Raw genomic sequence first — 22,478 nt, 5'->3', positions numbered from 1 at the left:
TTGGCCTTATTTGTCAAGTTGTTATAGGCTGAGTTTAAAACATTAAAAAATGTGACCTATCACTTTGTGTGACGCAAAATTTCAAATCAATATGGCTATAAATAACGAAAATACAAAAGTGTCTATCTTAAATGTGACACACTGTATGTAATAGATAGAATAAATATATTATATATGAAAAAATAAATATTTGATTTTTTTTATATAATATAGAGAGAAGTCAGCATTGATTTGTTGAAATTATTTATATGAGATTGGAGTGATTTGGAATGATTGATGTTTAAGAAATAGTTAAGATGGAATTTTTTTTACTAACCTTGAAAAATAAGAAATGGTAGAAAAGAGAGATTTTTTAAAAAATACTAAAATTCTTTTCAACATACTGTTCTGTATCTAGACTTCACGAATATAGTAAAACCTCGATAAGTTAAGGATGCGAGCACGTGATTAACTTTCCTTATTTTGCATATATAACTAAATTTCGTTTCTTATCATAAACTTTATTCACCAGAAAAGAGTAAACAGACCAAGAGTGATCCAAAAGGATCAATTCTGATTTTTCATCTGATTTACAAAATCGGCGTAAATTATCAGCTCAAAAATGAAAACAACGACTTATGAATCTGTAAAATCTTAATTCGAGGGACCTGAAACATTCAGTTTCTTTTCTCTCTTAAAATAGATTTTGTATGTGCATTACAGAACCTGGTATTTATCGCCTTCTTCTATCTCCAATCTAATCAAGGCTTGGATAAGCTATTGTTGCTGATCCTGGTTTTACTATGAGCGGAGGACGAATTATTTTATGATCCGAAGAAGAATAGTGGAAGCTTAAACACTTTATCTAAAAAAATTAACACTTTGTTTATCTTCTTGTTTAAAAGCTAATTGCAATTTTTTATTACTACGTTACCTTCAATGTTTTGTAATCTCTCGGTATAGATAAATGTTTTTACTGTTAGGTAAAGAACCTGAGGACTGACCAATTTCAAAAATTATCACCAATTACAAACAAATATGAACTTAGGGACCTAATCAAAAATTAGAACTTAGGAATATATTTCATGAAATAATCGAAAATATGTTAGATATTAAAAAAAAAAATTGTCCATCTTAATTTTACACCTTTCTGATATTAAATCCACCCCTGTAAGTAATATAACAGTACACTTAAAACATTTGATATATATTTAACTCTTTCCTGACCAAATTTAAATGACACGCATCTGCCTGATGATATCTGAAAGTATCATCAGTTTGAAAGTCGTTATTTCTTTTTCAAATTATTATTTTTTTAGACAACCACAGACTTAACGGTACTTTAAGGGCTAGTTCACGATTCACATAATACATTTTGGTAATATTGAGTTTTGTTTTGTTTTGTTTTTTTTTTTCATACATTAAATCGTTACGAAACTTATACAGCTTTGCACATAGTAGTCACGTGTATAACGACAAAGACTGTTTTAAATGACTCGGAAATAAATTTTTTGTTTGGAGTTTTCCTTAAGAAGCGATTTTCAGATAAGCACCCGGTTTGAATCAAGAGTAAAATCTAGTGATCAAAAGACTTCGTAGCTTTTTTGGTGCGCAACTTATCACGCGCTCCTTTTACTTCTTAGTAATACGTGTGCAAGCGTGACAAAGCATCTATTGTTTGAAACTGGCAATAACCTGACGAACACATCCCACAGTGTAGTTGTTACCCACCAATACAGAACCTGACACTTGGTCTAAACTACCGAATGACTGCATAGCTACTCAGCCAACGTATATCGTATCTCTTCGAGTTTTTTTGGGTTACCATGTATAAATTATACTACATAGTACGTATAATAAACAAAGCATCTATTGTTTGAAACTATTATATTATATTGTTTGACAATAATCTGCCGGGCATTTAAGAAGTAAACTACAGTCGTGGGTCGGACCTGAAACACACAATTTTTGTTTAATACCTTGAATGAGTAATTGAGAGAGTCAAAATATTTGTATACAAGAAAATTTGAAAGGAAAAACAATTTTTTATAATAATCAAACACAAATGATAGCTACACTGTAAAAAAGAGTACTTGTTGCAATAAAATATGTTCTTAAGATTAACAGGAAATAATTAAGGCAATGCACAGCTAAAATTTTTTGATATATCATTAATTACTAACTTTTGACTTGAAATTTTTGAAAAGGGGGATAATTTTATAAGCCTCATGTCCAGCCTCATGTCCCCAAAATTTTATTTACATACAAAAGTAAATACTATTACAAACATTTTAATGGTAACAAATTTGAGACTAAACTTATAATATCCATTACACCATGTATACAAAATTTCTATAAGAGAAATTTTTAACAAAATCACTCTGATTAAAAATAATTGAGGGGGGGGCGAGAAGGGGAGGGGTATTATGCATGTTGAAGAAAAAAAAGTGGAGTATTTTCTGTTCAGTTCAGGGACAGGAAAGGAAGTGTAAATATAAATAATATATAATAACAATCAAGTATTTTGCACTTGAAAATACACTATGCGAATAAAAAGAGTATGTGATATGTGTAGTGTATAGTGTGTAGTGAGTATGTAGTGGTCTAGTGAGTAGTTTATGGTTTAGGTTACTTAGGTATGTTCAAATGGTCAATCAATCAATACAATGAACATTGATGTCAATGAATGTATGCTCTATATATATGTATATATATAATATATATATGCAGTGCAACCTCGATATAATAAATCGGAAAGGAACAAGTAAATATTCCTTATATTAAGGAGATATGCAAGGATTGAATAATACTAGGGATTTCAATAAAACTTTATAAATACATTTTTTGATTAACAAAGTTTACAAAAACTACAAAAAATTTCTAGGTCATCGGGCTTATTATTATTATTTGAATCGTTCAAAGTTGGCTGAAAAAATCATATAGGTTACCCTTTTCAATTGGATATTTCTATATCAAAAAATCTAGAGAGTGTGAAAAAAAAACTATCTAAAATATTTAGACAATCTTGTAGTTTATAATAATACCATTAAAATATAAGGTTGCCGATGATATAAAAAAAAATTTCGAAGGTCCATGATAAACAGAGACGCATGTAGTTAGAGTATTGATCATTGAAGAGCCATATCTATATTATCAAATTTACAAGCATCATTTGTGTACAATATATTATATATTTTTGTAGTTTCGTGGTATTGTAAAGCTAAAAATAACACATTATTTGACTACAAAGCATGTATTTGGTTTATATGCATGTACCGTTCAATAAAGTAAAACTTTTTTACAATACTGTAGGTTTACCATCATCTTAAAGTAATTCGTTAAACTGAGGCTTGTTAAATTGAGGTTAGGTTGGTCGAATATTTGTTATAAATAGGTAATTAACGATTTTTCACCTTTTACGTTTCCGAGCCATTGCAACTAGAATTTTTAACCATAGTGATTGTTTTACGACCATCAATGTTTGTTTTACGAAAAAAGCGTGTCGGAGCCTGTCGCGACATGAATCACTTACTATGGGATTAAGGGTCATATATTGGTGGGAACGGTATATAAAGGTTTGGGTTGACAACATTCGGTAATTAGAGGTATTTACACTTTTTTTTGATAGTAAATAGTTAGTTTTTTTGAAGTTAAAGGTATATTTTACGTTGACCCTTATGGACAATTCAAGGGTATTACGAAAAATTTGTTAAATCTAGGAATTCGTTATATTGAGGTACGTTATATTAGGGTTGCACTGTATATATATATATAAATATATATAAAGGTATATTAGTAATTAGTATAAAAAGATTGTATATTTTAAATTAATTTATTATATAAAATGTTTATAATTAAATAATTAATATGGTAATTAACAAATTAAAATCTAACATTTTAATACTTACTATTAAATTAAGTGATAAAAACCTTTTTTGACATCTGAAATTTGATACTTTTCTCTCAAGGTCATCTTCAGTTTTGTATGTTTAATACATTGTTAATGTTCATTAAAGAAATTCTTAAAAAATTCATCGATTTTATACTACTAGATGTCAAAAATAACCATCGTTAAAATGGACATAATTTATAAAAAATCGGATTTAAGCTTGATACTTGGATCTTTTTTTGGTGTTTTTTAGACCAAATGGACTTTTGAACAATAAAAACAAATTTAAGCTCGATATCTCTTTTTGTTTTTGAGTTATTGTGTTGATGAGCAGACAAACGAAAATGGACTAATTAGGTTAATTTTACGAATACCTATATCAAAATTTTGTTTCTAGCATCAATATATCTAAGCGTTACAAACTTGGGACTCAGCTTAATATACTGTGATATATTTCACATATAGCAGGCATGGGCGAGTTATTTTAAGTCGAAGTCACCATAGTTTTAACTTTATTATGTGCCATAAACTTTATTGTGTGTTTCTTTATCCAAGACCGCATTGCTCATAGATGAAGAAGCGAGGCGGGTATACGACTTTTCTACCTATCTCAGTTTCTCTGTAACTGGTTAGATTGTCACTGTCTTACTCGTATTTTAGATACAGAAGTTTGAGGGACTCCTCTAAGCCACGTTTACCCATTTCTGATACATAGGGTATAAAAACTAAATAAAATCATTCTTAAAAACAAGTTTTTAGTATAAGATGAAAGGGGAACAAAAGAAATAGCAGAAAAATAAATTTTTAGGTAAACGATTTGAAACCCCAAAATTTAACTCTAGATCCATACCTGTTTTCTGATAAATTTATGGTTAAATAAGTCTAATTTTAAAATAAAAATAAATTTTGCATTTTTCTCCTAATTTGTACTTGAACATACCTAGAATTGTATGATAAATCTTATTGCCCCCCTATTTGCCATCGGCTGGCGGCGCCCTTGGTTGGCAACCGTTTAATTAATGTTTAAAAAAGAGTAAATTTTTAATTTAAATATCTAACGATTATTTTTTTTATTTATTTACAGATTTTGTTTTAAGAAATTAAGTGGACTCAATCAACATCAAAAGAAGTTTGGAATGTTATTTTGATACAACAAATATTATTTATTATTATTATTTTATTTAATACAACAATTATTTATATTAACAAATCATATTAATAATAATAATAATAATAATTTCAAGAACAAGTACATATCAAAACAAGTATACAGCAAAGTAAACAAGATAAAGAGAAAGTTGTGTTGTCAATCCATCGGCATACTAATCCAAAAATGATTAAATTTCTACATCTGGTATTTAATTCATTAATTATATATGGCGTTATATTACAAGTAAGGAAATCAATAAATTATTAATATTTATGTATAATAAATATGTGTTTTATATAGTGCGGACAGGGTGTGCAAAGATTTGTACTAGCTTTCAGGAAATCCCATTTATATTTTATATCCGGTATTCTGTGTTCAAAGTATTGTGGTCATACTTAATTTTTCTTAACTTTAGAAATTATTTATGTACGATTTTTTTAACCCATCAGCACTCCCGTTATGGCCATTTTGCTCACGTTCGATTTAAAACATCAATAACATTTATTTTTCAATATCGTATGTAGTTGAAACTTTTTTTATTTTCATATAATTTTATCTATTTTCGAATTAGAAATTTTTCAGATTTTTTCAACCTATCTACAATTTTTTTTAAACATATTTTTTTTCAAGTCGTTCCGAAATTGTGAGAATTTCTCTCATCACGAGAGTACCTAAAGGTGTAAGCGAAAAAATATTAACTTCGGAAATTTTCGGTCCTGTTTGTGTACTTTCGTTAGTTTAATATAAATCGTACTCAGTAAATTTGTGATAGAAATATGATGAAATTATTTAAAATGAATTTAATAATCAATAATCACGTAATCATTTTTAATTAGCTAGTGCATTAAAAATAAATTTATATAAAATTAGGTAGAGGTTATGATTTACAAAGTAAAAGGATATTTAACGTACGTAATATTTGTCATCACGCGACTAAAGATTATCGAACGATTAACGCGAGTGCTGACGAATTTACCGGGGCAGGAACTTGATAATGGCACTCCTCTCAAATATAATAATGGGTTAAATAAAAACCCATTTAAGGGTTTTTGTGGGAAAATAAAAACCCGTTAATAACTATTTTCTACTAATTTACATGAAATTAAACATAGGAAACTAGGAAAGACAACTGACTATTAAGATATTTCCTTAATCTTTAGGACCCAGCATTTTTTCCTCTCTAATCTTACTATAGTTTTACTCGACGTGCTTTTATCTCTGCGAAATAATCTATCTACTTTTATATTTAATGGCTAGAAACGTGAGGCCAATTAAACGTTATCGTTGGCAATGTACAGTATATTCTTAAAGCTGTTCTGGCATTAAGAAAAGATCTTTCAAGTCATGATTGCAGAGACGTCGTCAGTTCTTAGTCAAAATCAACTGCATTCAAGTCTTTTGAATATTTTTGTGCTGGGTCGGCTTCATTTTTCTGCGGATCCAACATGTGGTACTTTTATAACTTTGGATATGTTGAAAAACCAACTGGGTTTTGTTAAATCTTTTTGTTCAAACAAATTACATTACGATTTCCGAGACATGTGTAAAAGTTATTTCAATCACTGTCTGAAATTTAGCAAAAACTACCGAAGATATCAAGATAGTTTTTTTTTTATATATTTTTTTAATAATTCAGTGATTATTTTAAGCTTTATTTGATGGAAATAAGACAGCAAAAATTCACTAAATTCTCAAATTGCATATGTATGTGCATTGATCTCCTCGTTTCGATTCTATTTAGATGCGGTTTTTTTTCCATTAGTAAAACTCTAGTCTAAACTTGCCTTGGCGCTCACACTACCTTAATAGGTATGAGTTAGCATTTAATAAGATATCAAAAATTCAGATTTTTATCTATACATTGCTTTAATGCCCGATCAATCCTAAATGTGGATGAAATTTAATGATTTTGACTCCTGAAATTTAAGTGCATTACTGTCGAAACACCCTGTACTTGAATTTATACTACTCTAATTATTTCATTTTTTATTTTATAGAATGTATATTGCGATGCACCTTTAGTCGATTCCGCATCTTTGCCATTAGAACATCGGGGTCTCTATGGTCCACCAGCAGCGTCACTAGGATCCTTGGGATCCTTAGGAGGTACACATTTACAATTACCAGCTGGATTATCTGGTATTGGTGGAGGCGGCGGTGGCGGTATCGGTCCAGATGATCCATGGCCATTAGCCACTCCAGATATGCCCCAAATCAAGAACTTACAAGTCCAATGTGAAAAGACACATATGCGTGTTAACATCGAATTCGATCGACCTTTCTATGGTATGATTTTCTCGAAAGGATTCTACAGCGACTCACATTGTGTGCACTTGAAACCCGGAACTGGTCACTTGAGTGCCACTTTTGAGATATTTTTGAATAGCTGCGGTATGTCTTCATCCGCAAACCATAACGCCGTTGCCGGTAATTACGGTCATGGAAATAGTCCCACTCCAAGTGGAAGTTACGTTGAGAATACAATCATTATCCAATACGATCCATATGTACAAGAAGTTTGGGATCAAGCCAGAAAATTGCGGTGTACTTGGTATGATTTCTACGAAAAAGCCGTTACGTTCCGACCATTCCAAGTGGATATGTTACATGCAGTCACTGCTAACTTTTTGGGTGATAACTTACAATGTTGGATGCAAATTCAAGTGGGTAAAGGACCATGGGCTTCTGAAGTAAGTGGAATTGTTAAAATTGGTCAAACCATGACAATGGTCTTAGCTATCAAAGATGACGAAAATAAATTTGACATGTTAGTACGTAACTGCGTTGCTCATGACGGTAAACGTGCTCCAATTCAATTAGTTGACCAATATGGATGCGTTGTACGACCAAAAATTATGAGCAAATTCCAAAAAATCAAGAACTTTGGACCATCTGCTTCAGTAGTTTCATTCGCTTACTTCCAAGCATTCAAATTCCCTGATTCCATGAACGTACACTTCCAATGTGTGATCCAAGTATGTCGATACAATTGCCCAGAGCCTAAATGCGCCGGACACGGTTTTGGTTTAGTTGGAGAATACGGTCCACCCCCACCTTTGGCTGGAAACTCACTTGGAACAGGCGAATACGGCCCACCACCAGTAGCTAATGAATACGGAGGTGGTGAATATAACTTCCCACAAGGATACCCAGATCCAAGACATCCTTCAGGACCTACAGGAGCATATTCAGAACCAAATGAGAATGTTGTTCCAGCACCACAAGCGCAAATCTCACAATCTTCAGATTCAAAGGATTCAAAATCGTCTTCCTCATCAGATTCAAACACACCAAATCCAAATCAACAACAACAAACAACCGCAGAAGGACAATCAGCATCGTCTTCATCTTCATCCTCAAACTCAGGATCATCGGCGCAACGACAAGAACAACAACAGCAACATGATCATCAACAAAATAGTCAAGAGCGTATCAACAACAACGAAATTCATTTGCCCCCACCACCTCCTCCAGGACATCACGGTCAATATAACACTGTCCAACGGAAGAGTGGTTTAGCCGATGAATTATTAGATAGCCATGGTGGTAATTTAGCAACATTAGGCGGTCGACCACGATCAGTTGAGAATCTTTCCGAAGAATTACGTGGGGCACGAAGACGTCGCCATAGTAACGAACCCTACGAAACAATGACAATTGTAGTAAATCGTGTTTATTCTCGAGAACGACGAGAAACTGCTCAAGAAATGACTGATGTAAATACAAGTAGAACAATTCAAGTAGTCGCACCAGGTGATGTAAATTTCGCCTTAAACTCAGCACCAAATAACGAGACCGTTGTCATTCAATCCGCTTCATCGAATGTCAACGATTCAGAAACAATTTGTATGTCATTGCCAAGTTTCGTAGCTGGATTAGTAATGTTATTGCTAGTACTTATCGTAGCTAGTTTAGTAGCCGCATTTTTGTTTATCCGTGTACGTGCTATCGATCGCAAAGGTGCAGTCACAACATTCGTAAATGCGAGACCTTACGATAATGCCGAATTTGTTAAAGTTACGAATTAGTCATTTTTTACAAATTTTTTAATTCTCAAACAAAATTATTAATTATTTATACATTTACTCAACAAAAAAATAATACGTACTATTAGAGTTCCTCAAGTCAGAGCTGGAACAATATGATACTTGCCCTAACTCTCACTAAAGGAACTCTAATTATTATTTATCTTAATCATCATTCACTTATATAATAAGTACATACTTCTCCAGTCAAACACGGGGTAGCGCAACTAAAAACAAATGCAGATGTCAGCACTGAGAAAGATAGAAATCGATAAAGTGATTTTAATAGTTAGAAAGAGTTAGATTTTTATATCTCGGTTACTTCGATCACAAGATGTCAGTAATTTTAGTTGTTAATTATTAGAATACAAGATCTCCCATAACGGATACATCAGTAATCCATTCTAAGTTTAACTGAAACAGGTTTGACTGTAATTTACTATAATTGTTGGAAAAGAATTACAAGGACTGAAATTGTAAATATAGATGCTCAAACTACGGGCACAATCGTCTTAGGCGAAAAACTTCATTATTAAGAATTATAACATCGAAAATCAACCCTTAATAGCGTTAAAAGTATGAAAACCCACAAGACGAACGTACCCAATTGTAGATTTATCTTTAAAAAGGTCCAATTAAATAAGGTTTGACTGTAATTTTTTATAAGTACTCATAAAAAGATCTATCCAAGATTCAAACCAAAGTAGCTGTTCATTTTAGTTCATAAATACATTACTAGATGGACCTATCCAATAATTATATATGTATTTTCATATATTTATTTTGAATAATATATATTCAAGATAAATATATTAATTCATGAGCGTATTCAATGGGAGCCATGAGTGGACAGCAGTTGTCCTCTTTTAGATCTAGTTTTCCAAAATGCTGATTTGCTCATTTGCCCCCACTTAGGCCAAAAGATGGATACGCTTATGTATTAATTAGTGATTGATTGATTGATTAATTGATGAAAATGTTAATAATATAAGTGTACAGTAAATTTGATAAGATATAATATACATTAATTAACATATATTATATTTTATTAATATGTTTAAAATTATTTATTTAATATTAATGAATGTATGGTTAATGTGTATGTTAAAAAATACAATTAAAAAAAAAAGCAAACATGGCCGTATCTACAAGATGGGCGAGGGGAGAGATCCTTCTTTCTAATCTTCGAATACAAAATAGATACGGTCTTGTTTATGAAAATAATTTGCACATGTCACAATCACACATTCATGTATGCAACACAATTTTTCCAATTTTATTTTTTTTAATTTATAAATTTCCCTTCTTTAATTTAATTTAATATTTTACGTTTAATTTATTTATTTATTTATTTTTAATAATTAATTAATTAATTCTATTGTATATTATTATTAATTATTTTATTATTTTGATCCGTTTGTATTAAGAAAGAAAGATGGAACTCAATATGGTGGGGAGGAATACTGAGATCGAAACATCGTAGTAAAGACTAATTAAAAAGTATTCTAATATTATTGAAAATACATACAAAAAATTAATAATTATAACATTTGTTCTCGAAAAGAAAACCCTCGTTTTTTCTTAGCCAAAGGTCTGGTCACAAGTAGTTCATATTTCACCAATTTATATAATCATTCAGACATTATTGGAGTCTCTAACTCCAATCACATTCACTTTTTTAGCAATTCAGACTGTTGTCTTTCGTACCACAATTACCTCATGCTGTTGCGCAAGCGCCAAGAGCGAAATTTTAAACTTTGTTTACACTATGTTTACGTGTGAAAATACATTTATTCATATGAAAGAATAGTATAATAAATTTACTTTTTATTAAATGTTCTGGATAGATAATGTCATTGATAAAATATATTATTATAATAATAATAATTAGTTATCACATTACGGGGATAGTCGTAGTATAACGAAGCTATTCGAATTGAGTTTTCTTTTTCGTAGTATAACGAAGCTATTCAACGAGTTTATTTAATTGATGAGAAAAAATCTCACAGCTGTTATTAAATTTTTTCTTTTTGCTTTATATTCTTTGTCTGAAATTTTGTAATGGTAAAAAAAAATTTTCAAGTGGTCATTCAACGATAAACTTACCTTACGCTCCTAGACATTAAAATACAATAAAACCGGTTAATACGTGATCACTTTAAATTGGTTGTCGGGGATTTTTCTTATCCTCCTATGTGGTTTTAAGATATTTTGAAAAAAATACATCTTCTTTACGGGCGCTTAAAATCTACCACTTTAAATATCTTTAAGAAGCGTTGCAAAAAAAACTTTATGAATGTGTTTCAAATTCATATAAATCATTTCCCAAACTATATAGGCAATATGTATTATATTTAAGTAATGCATATTGCCTACTCATACTGAAATATGACGTTTTTTAATTTCTTTGAAATATTTGATAGATCTTTTTAGTAACAGTTTTCAATGACAATATGACCAGAGGATAAAGAGAACGCATACTTGGAATTATCCAGTGGGGAACGGGGAACATCAACTGACAGGTACTGGTTAGTAAAATGTTATAATTATGTATTCAAAATAAATAATTTATATGTACATCTTCATGTTGAAGACAATTAATGTATGGCTGTATGGCTAAAAAATATTCGAATTGTATTAGAAAGGACCTCGCATAAATTAAATTTAATCTGCTTTTCGGTCAAATTTTTTCAAATTTTGGGAAATGATAGTTTAAGTCATTCTGAATAAAAGTTGTCATGGTCACAAGTAATGAAAATCACAGGATTTCAAGTTATCGCTAAATTAAAATTGGAAAATGTACTCATTTATATAAAAAAAAAAAAAAAATTATTGTAATTGAATTGTCAAAAATCATGTACGTTTATATGTAGAGGAAAATATTGATCCAACTTTAGCTATAACATGAAATTCTGTCATTTTCATGACTTGTGATCATAAGAACTTTTCTGTAGAATGACTTAAACTATCATTTGCCAAAATTTGAAAAAGTTTGACCGAAATGCAGATATATAACATCTAATTCGTACGAGGTCCTTTATATTTTTTTTTTGTAGAATCTTAGAATAGATATTCATATATTATATGTAATTATATAATTTGATAGAAAATACAAAGAATATCAATTTTTTTATTTAAAAAATCATCCATCAGTAGACAGTCAAAAAAATTAGATTACAGACATATTAAAAAAACTAGTCAAACGGATTGTAAAAAAAATTCAGGGACTCTTTTAATTTTTTTTTGTTTTTTTTCAATTTTTGCACACATATTCACACATACACATATTATGACGAAGTATGCTTGAGAGAAAAATTTGCAAAAACGAATGATTGAATTTTTGAATGTAATTAATTTAAAACAATAAATATTTTTATTTTATTTTTATACAATAATGATATAAATATTTCTAAAACAAACTGAAAACTTACCTATGTTGTTTTTTTTTTACTAACAATTCAATGTTCTGTTCACCTTTAAAATAAAAAAATTCACTCAAACTAAAAAGTACATCTAAAATTCGAATCTATTTTGTTATTATATAAATATTTGTTCAATCAAATAATACATATATTTTATATGAATATAATTACAATAATTAAATTTGTTTTGTTTAATTTATTACCTTTTTTACATCAAACTTGAAAATCAGCCTACAAAGCTTTCTCGTCCATGTGAAGGTAAGATAAATACAGTACCCGATCCAGGGGGTCGGCAAATCCTTAAAATATTGGATGTGTTCCGTAATATTCACCAGTATACTGGTCAGGGCGCATGACGTCCGAAATCGACTCCATATTGTACTGGTAAAACGGGCATGATAGTGTACATATGTTCATTGAGTGTTTGTGCAAGAAATTTATTTAAAGGAATAATGGCGTCTGAAAAAGACTTACTCGTAATTGACGAATACAGTAAGAATATATATACACGCACTAGCCAGTATATTTCGAAAAGATTCACCAGTATGGCGTCGGTTTATGGCGTCAAATTAGCACTGGCCAGTATACTGGTGAATATTACGAAACATACCCATTATTTACAGTAATATCGATAATCTCAATAAGACCAGGCGAGCTATTCCGAAGACTGGGATTGTAAGGAAAAAGTTATTATAATTTATAAATAAAATTAAACACTGATGAATGTTCCAGGGGGTTTAAGGAATACGTACCAATAAGAATTTTTGAAATCGGTGCTTCTATGCAACTTTTCCTGATTTTCCAGCTTATTTACTGCACTACAGGCCTATTCCGAAAACTGGGATTATATGGAAAATTTACAAATAAAATAAAAAACTGGAAAAACACCATTGGTGAAAACATAATAATAAACATAATGGCGAAACTGTATATATACCCTGGTTTTTTTAAGTTAACATTTGCTTAGGTTAGGTTGTTTTATATTGGCTGTCCACGAAGGATACACTTAGGCTATAGAACCCATTGTGATACCATTTATATGTTTTACCACCTTTCCGCTGATAATTTCATTTATCAGCTCTTCAACTTCAGAGGCTGAGTGCACCACCTTCATGCATATACCATGCGCTTCACCTGCAGCCCATCGCAACTATTAATTAAATTAATTTTGTTGTTTTCCGGCAGGAATCGAACCCGCTACCCTAAGCTTACCGCGGACGGCTTTAGTTACGCCTTAACCAACTAACTGAGCTAATAGAGCGACTGGCATATGCTTGAAACTCGAAAAATAGCTTTTTTCGATAAAAAAGCTTCAAACGAAAAATATTGAGTGTGTAGGCACACATCTTACGCAGACATTAAACTTGACCTAGATTTTCAAGCTCACTCTACTCCATAACTGGTAATCGATAAATGAACACTTTAAATTAGAAAGTTGTTATTAATTAAAAAAGTAACTTTTTTTAAAAACATTTCTCCGTACAGTTTTCGCAAACCGTACAGTTTAGGCAAAAATGGAATAAAAATTTTTACACAAAATTGTTATTTCGTATAATTATTTCTTCGAAATCTATAAAGACTTTTCTAGTTCAAATTGAATGAACAATTACATTTTGCATTATAAAAAAATATCTTGAGCGAACTTGCGCCTTTTCTTTTAAGACTAAGGATAAGGATAGAGATTAATAATATAGCTTAAGTCAAAAGTCAAAAAAAGGAGCAAGCTTACGTGGAAACAAAAGCAAACATAGATGAGAAAAAAAGTGGCTCAGAGCAAAAAAACTTTTTTTAAAAAAATGAAGAAGAAAATGGAATAATTGGGTTTGAAGACGAATAATTTTTTATTATTGCCAAATAAAAGGTACTTTTACGTCTAAACAGTCTTTTGAATGAATTTTGACCATAAAAATCCCTTCATTACATTTTGTCCGAAAATTTGGTATCTATCGGTAAAACTATCGACCTCTTTAGATTCTTCATTGTATTACATTTAAGAAACAAACCAACTGTAAATATAACGACTGCATCAAGTGCTGCTAGTGAAAGAAATTAGCAACAAGAAAAAAGAATCAATAAAATGACTCATGATAAATTCAATGAATCATTACTTGAATCCCTAGAGTTCAATCCAACACTAATTAAGATGTACAGTCATATTCACTACGTCATATGCATAATTAATTATTATTTGTAATTATCTTTAAGAATTTGGAACATTTTAAAAAGTAATTAACAAATATTTTTCTCTCTCATTATTATTTTAAAATTTCGTTCAAAGTAACTTTAATAAAACATTTTTCTGCAAATCAAAAAATATATATTTTTTAAATAAAAATAAATTTGATTTTTTAAAAAAACCGGTGTTATAATAGAAAGGTGATGCACACCTTAATTGCCACTCCCTGAAAAAACACTCATTGCTGACCAACGATTCATACCAACGGTTAAAAAACGTCACTAAAATTTTACACCAAAGTGGTTGTGATTCATACAAAAATATACACCTTACATTTAATTTATAACATTTAAAAAAAAATGCTTTTTGTAATTTAAGTACCTAAATTATTTAAAAATTAGATTAAAAATTTTTTTATTGTAACATAAAGCTAAGTGAAGTGTAATTTAAAGTGATAGATCAAGTGATTTCGATATGTAAATAAAAACAAATTCGATGTAAACAATATTAAAATTGTAAATATAGGCGTTGATAGGTGAAGTGGTACCTTGAGTATATAAAAAAGATTTATATACTTTTTATTTTAAATGATGACAAATTCTACAGGTGTGTTTATTTTATTTGTAACGATTTTTACTTTGCTTTATCGAATTATGAAAAATGTTTTCAGATACTTTATTTTCTCTTTACTAGCAATTTATTCGAATTTTTTATTTTTTGGTTAATTAGAGTCTAAAATATATGAAATTTTTATTTTTGCAAGAACAGCCAAAAATGCGATTATAATTCATATAATTGATTACCAATTGAAAAATTTGCGATATTTAGGGTGATTAGTTAACGAAATAGAATTTTATAGATAAATTTATTTGTCGATGATATCGATATCGCATTTATGAGGATTCTACTGTTCATACGGTACTATTATTTGACACAGTGTGGTCTTCAGGGTGCCGATCTGGCGATCGACTTGCAAAATCTAGAAATATCAAAGTATTTCTGGTTTAGTCAGAGAATTTTTGTCTTGGTGAGGGTTGTAGGACCCTACTATTATCGAAGGTTTAACTTTTAAAGACGTTAATTTAATAGGCGAGACAACATAACATTAAAAACGCTTTGAGATCAATTTTGCATTCAATTCAGAAAGTTATTTATAAAATTTATAACCCATTTTGATTCTATACAATCCTTGAACAATTTTTTAGCATCAATAAAAAGGACACAAATTTTAGAATACTTCCCGAATCGAATACAAAAAACCAAATCTCGATTTGTCTTCCCCTATAATGGAAGATTATTTTCTGAAAGTTTCTGTACTTTTATGTAATTTACATGGTGTTCCTTTATTCATGTTTCTTTTTGTTCCAGATAATTAAAATAAACGAGAAGATTTGAATTATTTAAATAAAATGTATGACAAACCCCAATTATTGATATTAATATTATCAATAATAATATTAAACCTAAATATTCGGCAGACTGAGAGTCAGCAACAGCCTAATTATTATGGAAATCCGAATCTAAATGACATAAATCGAGACGGTGATATATACGAAAAACCAAAATGTCCACAAATCTGGACACAATTTGGTTACGACTTATGTTATCGATTTATCAAATCACCTCTCCGAAATTACAATGATGCTAGAAAAGTTTGTCAAGCCTATGAAGCCGATTTGGTTTCGATTAATAGTTTAGAAGAACACGGTTTTATTGTACGGCAGCTAAATAAAATCGATCCGCAACATCGAAAATGGTATATCGGGGTACATCAATCCACCCCTGGATATTGGATGAATGAGGCAGATAATTCCCAACTAATAAGTATGGAAAATGCATTTTTGCCGATTAATTACAATAATTTGGATCGTGATAATCGTCGAGATTCATTTACGTACAATCAAGCAAACCCCCAACAAACGATTCAACAGAATCAACAAAATCAGCAAATTATAACGCGTGATCGTGATTTTCTAGCGTATAGTTTTTCGAAAAATCTCATGAAATGGGGATTCGAACAAATGCACGGAGACGAATTACTGTGTTACATTTGCGAAGCGCCAGCTGGAAAACTTCATTATTTGGATGAAGATGAGCATCGAACATACGAATATGGTGTCGATATCGATAACCCCGAATTAGTACCTCGAGGTCCATACTTTATTCGTCAACCAAAAGATAAAATTTTTGATTTATCTACGAAAACCGAATATGATGTCAAGCTAGGTTGTTTGGCCGGAGGTTATCCAACTCCAGAATACGAATGGTATAGAGAAGATTTCGAAAATGATAAATTCATTTCGAAAAAAATTGATCCATTCCAAGATGATCGAATAACAATCAGTGGTGGTACCTTGATCATATTTAATCCAGATAAGAAGAAAGATCGTGGTTGGTATCATTGTAAAGCAACGAATAAATTCGGAACGATTATTTCGGAGAGTGTACAATTAAATTTTGGTTTTATAATGGAGTTTAATATGATGCGAGCGGCTGAAAGTGGTAATCAAAATTGGGGTAAAGCTATTTATTGTGATCCGCCAACTCATTATCCCGGTGTTAAATTCTATTGGGCTCGTGAATACTTCCCGAATTTAGTTGAGGAAGATAAGCGTGTGTTTGTGTCCTATGATGGTGCACTGTATTTCTCAGCTTTGGAGACGATTGATCGGGGAAACTACAGTTGTAATGTTCAATCGAAAATTTCTGTTACTGGACGTAATGGACCTACATTTGCACTTCGTGTAAATCCGCACTGTAAGTATTTTATGAAAATTTTCATCTGCCAAAATTCTTAATGAATCAATCAAATTAAACATGCAAAGAGCGTGAACGTTGCATTAATTCAGGTATGTTTGTTATTTAGACAACATTGCAATGGATCATACCGAAAATAAGAAAAACCTCGAAAATTTTGATCTTATTTCAGTTTTTACCGTTTTTGATCTAGAAGGGCTGGTTTCATGTCATCAAACACTGTAGTATTTATTTTTTAAAAAGGTTAATTTTGCAACAATTTAAGATCATTCCTGTTTTTATATGATGGATAATTTCGGAGATACATCTTTTCAAAATTTGTCTATTTTTTTCCAGTTAAACGATTTTTCGCAAAATTTTATTCTGTAAACCGTTAGAGATAGAACAAAAGTTTAAATGTAAAAAATGTTCCGTATGAAAAAATAAACAGCATTTGTTTAAAATATTTTTTCGTAAACTTGAAAATTCAAAGATCGAGTTTATTTAGCGATTAGATGAATAGTTTCCGAGATATCACGAAAAATTTGATGTTAAAATCAGTATCTTGAATCTATTTCCGAAGATTTCACAGAAATTACTCATCCAATAGCCGAATTATTTAGGTATTTGTGTCTTTTCTGTCTTAATTACTCTATATAATAGAAAAAACAGAAACAAAAGTTATTTGAAGATTCAAGGAGTAAGCTCCGAGAAATCGTTAATTGACTGTATTTAAGTTGTATTTGTTTTTAATTATTTAATTTTAATGGTTTTGTATTTAATTTTAGCCAATTACCAACAACTGAAGTTTCCGAATTCATTCCCAAAAATATTCCCAGAAGCACCAATTGTTGGACAAGAAGTTCGATTTGAATGTATAGCATTTGGATAGTAAGTATCAAAATTTTCGGCTACTTTAAGCCCACATCTATCATAATAATAATTCCTAAATTAGAGAGAAACTACCAAAACCCTGCCCTCTTTGTACATAGCCCATCTTTGGAAACTTAGGATAATTCCTGATGATGACGGATTCCATTGAGTAATTGAGTCCCCATTCGCTTTTCACGTTTCTTTCAGCCCTAATATGCACTTTCAAAAACAATTAAAATTAAATTTTAAATTTGAATTATTTTAGCCCAGTTGCAAATTACAATTGGACCCGTAAGGATGGAGTCTTACCCCGAGGTTCTTATCAAATGAATTACAACCGAGTCTTAATTATACCCCGCGTTCAAGTTGAAGATCAAGGCGAATATGTTTGTCGTGCATTCAATGATCGTAGTCAATTAACACATTCGGTGGTGTTAACCGTTCAAGCCGAACCAAACTTTACAATTCCATTAGTGGACAAACATGTGGACCAAAAAGCTGATGTAACTTGGACTTGTGAAGCTTTTGGTATACCCGATGTCAATTATACGTGGTATCGAAACGGGGTTGAATTAAAAATGGAAACACTTGAAGAGGAAGATCGAGATCGATACAAGATCCAGGATAATGTGTTAACAATTCGATACTTGGATGATAAACGGGACCCTGGAATGTACCAGTGTAAGGCGAAAAATCAATTAAAAGCCCGATATTCCTCCGCCCAACTGCGAGTGTTATCGTTGAAACCATCATTTAAAAAGTTCCCTCTAGAATCAGAAACATACGCGGCCGAACAAGGTAACGTAACGATTAAATGTAATCCCGAAGCTGCCCCAAAACCAAAGTTTGTGTGGAAGAAAGATAATAATGTGATTGGTTCCGGTGGAAGACGGATTATCTTACCGAATGGTAATCTTGTAATTCGACCTGTATCTCGAGACGACGCTGGAATCTACACTTGTTCAGCATCGAATGTTTACGGAGTTGGCGAATCTAGAGGGCGTCTTATTGTATTACATTCTCCAAGACTTGTTGAATCGTTACAACCCCAAATACAAATGTCAGTACGAAATAATTTAGCTTTACGATGTCAAGCTGATACGGAGAATTTATTGGATGTCGCATATATTTGGAAACATAATGGAATTCGAATTCGAGATGTCGATGTTTATAATTCAAATAACCGTATTGTAAGTATATTTGAAATCTGTAAAGAAACTTTTTAGATGAAAATTTTGATTAAAAAGTGCCGAGCACCTTCGAGGACTTTCAAAGAAAGACATATTTAAAAAGGTTTCACTGTAAATTATCAATAAAATTTTCTTGTTTTTTTTCTTCTAGAAAATGGATCGTGGCTTTTTAGATATCGAAAACGCAACATTCGCCGAAGGTGGTGAATATGAGTGTATTGTAAAATCCGCAGTCGGATTAATATCCTCAAAATCTCATGTCATCGTTGAAGGACCACCAGGTCCTCCAGGCGGTGTCCAAGTCTTAACTGTTCAACACCGATCAGCTACATTGCAATGGACAGATGGATCCGCTAACGGTCGTCCAGTTGAATATTACATAATAACTGCGAAAACAAATTGGAATCAAACATGGCATACAATTTCCCAAAATGTACACGCACGGGAAATCGATCGTTATACTGGACGGAAGGAAGTGAAATTGGAAGCAGAATTTGTTCCATGGTCGACATACGAATTCCGTGTGGCAGCTGTGAATGCATTAGGAGTAGGTCCAGCTTCGTTACCATCCCCAAGACATGCAATTCCACCAGATCGTCCATACAAAGCACCAGATAACATTGGAGGAGGTGGCGGTAAGATCGGTGATTTAACAATCACATGGAAGCCGCTAGTTCCAGCTGAACAACATGGACCTGGAATTTACTATAAAATCTTCTGGAAACGAGATCATCCTCAAGAATTGGAATATCAACAACTCGATTTGAAAAGTTTTGGAAACACTGGCATGCATGTCGTCCACATTCCAATTACCTACTATTACACGAAATACTTAGTCAAAGTTCAAGCGTTCAATGAAATTGGTTCAGGTCCAGAATCGAACCCCGTTGGAATTTATAGCGCAGAAGACATGCCCCAAGTTGCACCACAACAGGTTTCTGCCCGATCATTCAATTCAACCTCGTTGAATGTTACTTGGCAACCAATCTTAGAGACTCGAGAACGCGTTCGAGGTAAATTAATAGGACATCGTTTGAAATATTGGAAGAAAGATAACGATGAACAAGATTCCATTTACTATTTATCTCGAACACGTCGTCCATGGGCCTTAATCGTGGGTCTACAACCAGATACCTACTATTTTGTAAAAGTAATGGCCTATAATTCAGCTGGAGAAGGACCTGAGAGTGAACGATATCTAGAACGTACTTACAGAAAACCACCACAAAAACCTCCGTCAGCGGTTCATGTATCTCCAGTCAATCCATCAACTGTAAAGGTTGTATGGCGATATGTCTCACCATCGGCCGAAGAAGAACCACTCTCTGGTTATAAGATTCGTGTATGGGAAGCAGATCGAGATATGAGTACGGCAAATGATACAATCATACCTACAGGAGTTGATCTGCAAGCGTATATTGATTATTTATCTCCGGGTAAAACTTATCACCTTCGTGTTCTAGCCTTCTCAAATGGTGGAGATGGTCATATGAGTTCACCAGCTCTAACCTTCCAAATGGGTTTGTAAATATTTTATTCTTATTAATTTTTTTTTTATAGCAAAATGTACGATTAAGGATGTACGAGCGCCAGGGCAATTTTGGACTAAATCAATTCTGAAAATTTTAGGGGAGGAGGTTAGCCTATCTCGATAACTGGGCTTGCGACAGGCTAAACTGTGTATAAACACAGCTAGGTCATTCAACTTTACTTGCCTGAAACTCACTAGAGCACAGTTGTGAAGGGTGATAGAATTCTTGACAAGACACTGTCAATTCAACTACCACCTTCATAATTTGGGGATGTGATGGTTCCACTTGAAGGAATCCCCCCCTAAAATTTTCAGAATTAAGATTTTTATTAAAAATTGCCTTGGTGCTTGTACATCCTTAATGGAGTCTGAGATAATTTCTATATATAAATTTTTGCCAAAATCGTGGAAAGTCAAGAAATTTTCAATTCAGTGGCCACCTTGATATCGCTTTTTTAGCTTTTTCTTTTATTTTATATAATTTTTTTATTTTAATTTGTAGGTGATGCTGCACAATTTAAAAGTACTGCCGCAGTAACGCATCAAACATCAGTCACATTGTTATTATCATCATTTTTATTAATTATTTATTTTTTAATTAATAAATAATTAATTTATTTAGATGATTTAAAATTAAATTAAATTTTTGAACGCATGTACAATTGTTTTTAAAAAGTAGTTCTATTTTTTTAATTTTGATACATGATTTTTAAGTATAGGGATTTTTAATTTAGGTTTTTTATAATAATTACAGTTAAACTTCACTGTGTCGAATCTCATTGTTTAATACTCATTTTAAAAGGCATTTATCTTTGCCAATTTTGTAAATAATGTTTTTCGTATTAAATTTTATTTTATTTTTTTTATGTGGAAATTTCCTACTAAAGGTAGTTTTTCATGACATTTTACTTTTAGATAACAATTTTGAGTAATTAATGACAAATTAAGTTTTAAAGATCTTATTTACATATTATCTCCCTCAGAGCCGGACTAACCATGTCGGAATCCTTTGTCAATGTAATTTTTAATCAACTGACAGCATGCGTCGAAATAATATCTATTGTTATTGAGAATCCAAATTAAACATTTTCAATTTCTTTTGTACGCATGATGGGCCTTAATTCGAGTTAATTCGACTTTGATCTCCATGTATTTTTATATTTACAATGTTTCATGTGCGGCCTGAAAAAAAGAATTGTATCTGATTGTTGCCACCAAAAATACAGTCTTTGATTTCCACTCTCTATAATATAGTGTCTCTAAACAATTGATCGCAGTAAAAAGAACAAGTTTTAAAAATCGCAATTATAAAAATAATTTTAAAGAAGTTTAACTGTAATTATTGATTGATTTAGTTACAAAACTATTACGTACAAGTCTCACCTATAACAAACACCTCTGCTGACATCAATCAATTGATTTTAGATTTTTTGATATATTTAATTTTGTAATAATAATTTTATTTTTAATAATATTTGTATCAAATATATTTATTATAAAAAAATGA

General features: G+C 31.2%; 2 protein-coding genes across 2 annotated transcripts; both read left to right on the top strand.

Annotated features, from left to right (window-relative positions):
- The first annotated feature begins 7,169 nt into the window (after nucleotides 1-7,169).
- On the top strand, nucleotides 7,170-9,046 carry LOC123302220. Its single transcript, XM_044885063.1, has 2 exons — nucleotides 7,170-8,319; nucleotides 8,452-9,046. Exons 1-2 carry the CDS (start codon nucleotides 7,223-7,225, stop codon nucleotides 9,044-9,046), a joined length of 1,692 nt encoding a protein of 563 aa, XP_044740998.1. The 5' UTR covers nucleotides 7,170-7,222.
- Nucleotides 9,047-16,009: 6,963 nt separating this feature from the next.
- Nucleotides 16,010-21,553, top strand: LOC123302999 (contactin; the record flags this gene model as incomplete). Its single annotated transcript, XM_044886094.1, has 5 exons — nucleotides 16,010-17,398; nucleotides 18,166-18,268; nucleotides 18,516-19,440; nucleotides 19,592-20,960; nucleotides 21,474-21,553. Coding segments are annotated over exons 1-5 (3,825 nt in total), but the record flags the coding sequence as incomplete, so codon positions are not given.
- Between the last annotated feature and the right edge of the window lie 925 nt (nucleotides 21,554-22,478).

The sequence above is a fragment of the Chrysoperla carnea genome, chromosome X (assembly GCF_905475395.1).
Source record: "Chrysoperla carnea chromosome X, inChrCarn1.1, whole genome shotgun sequence".
In the NCBI taxonomy this organism is placed as follows: Eukaryota; Metazoa; Arthropoda; class Insecta; order Neuroptera; family Chrysopidae; genus Chrysoperla; species Chrysoperla carnea.
This window is presented reverse-complemented; position numbering and strand designations above follow the sequence as displayed.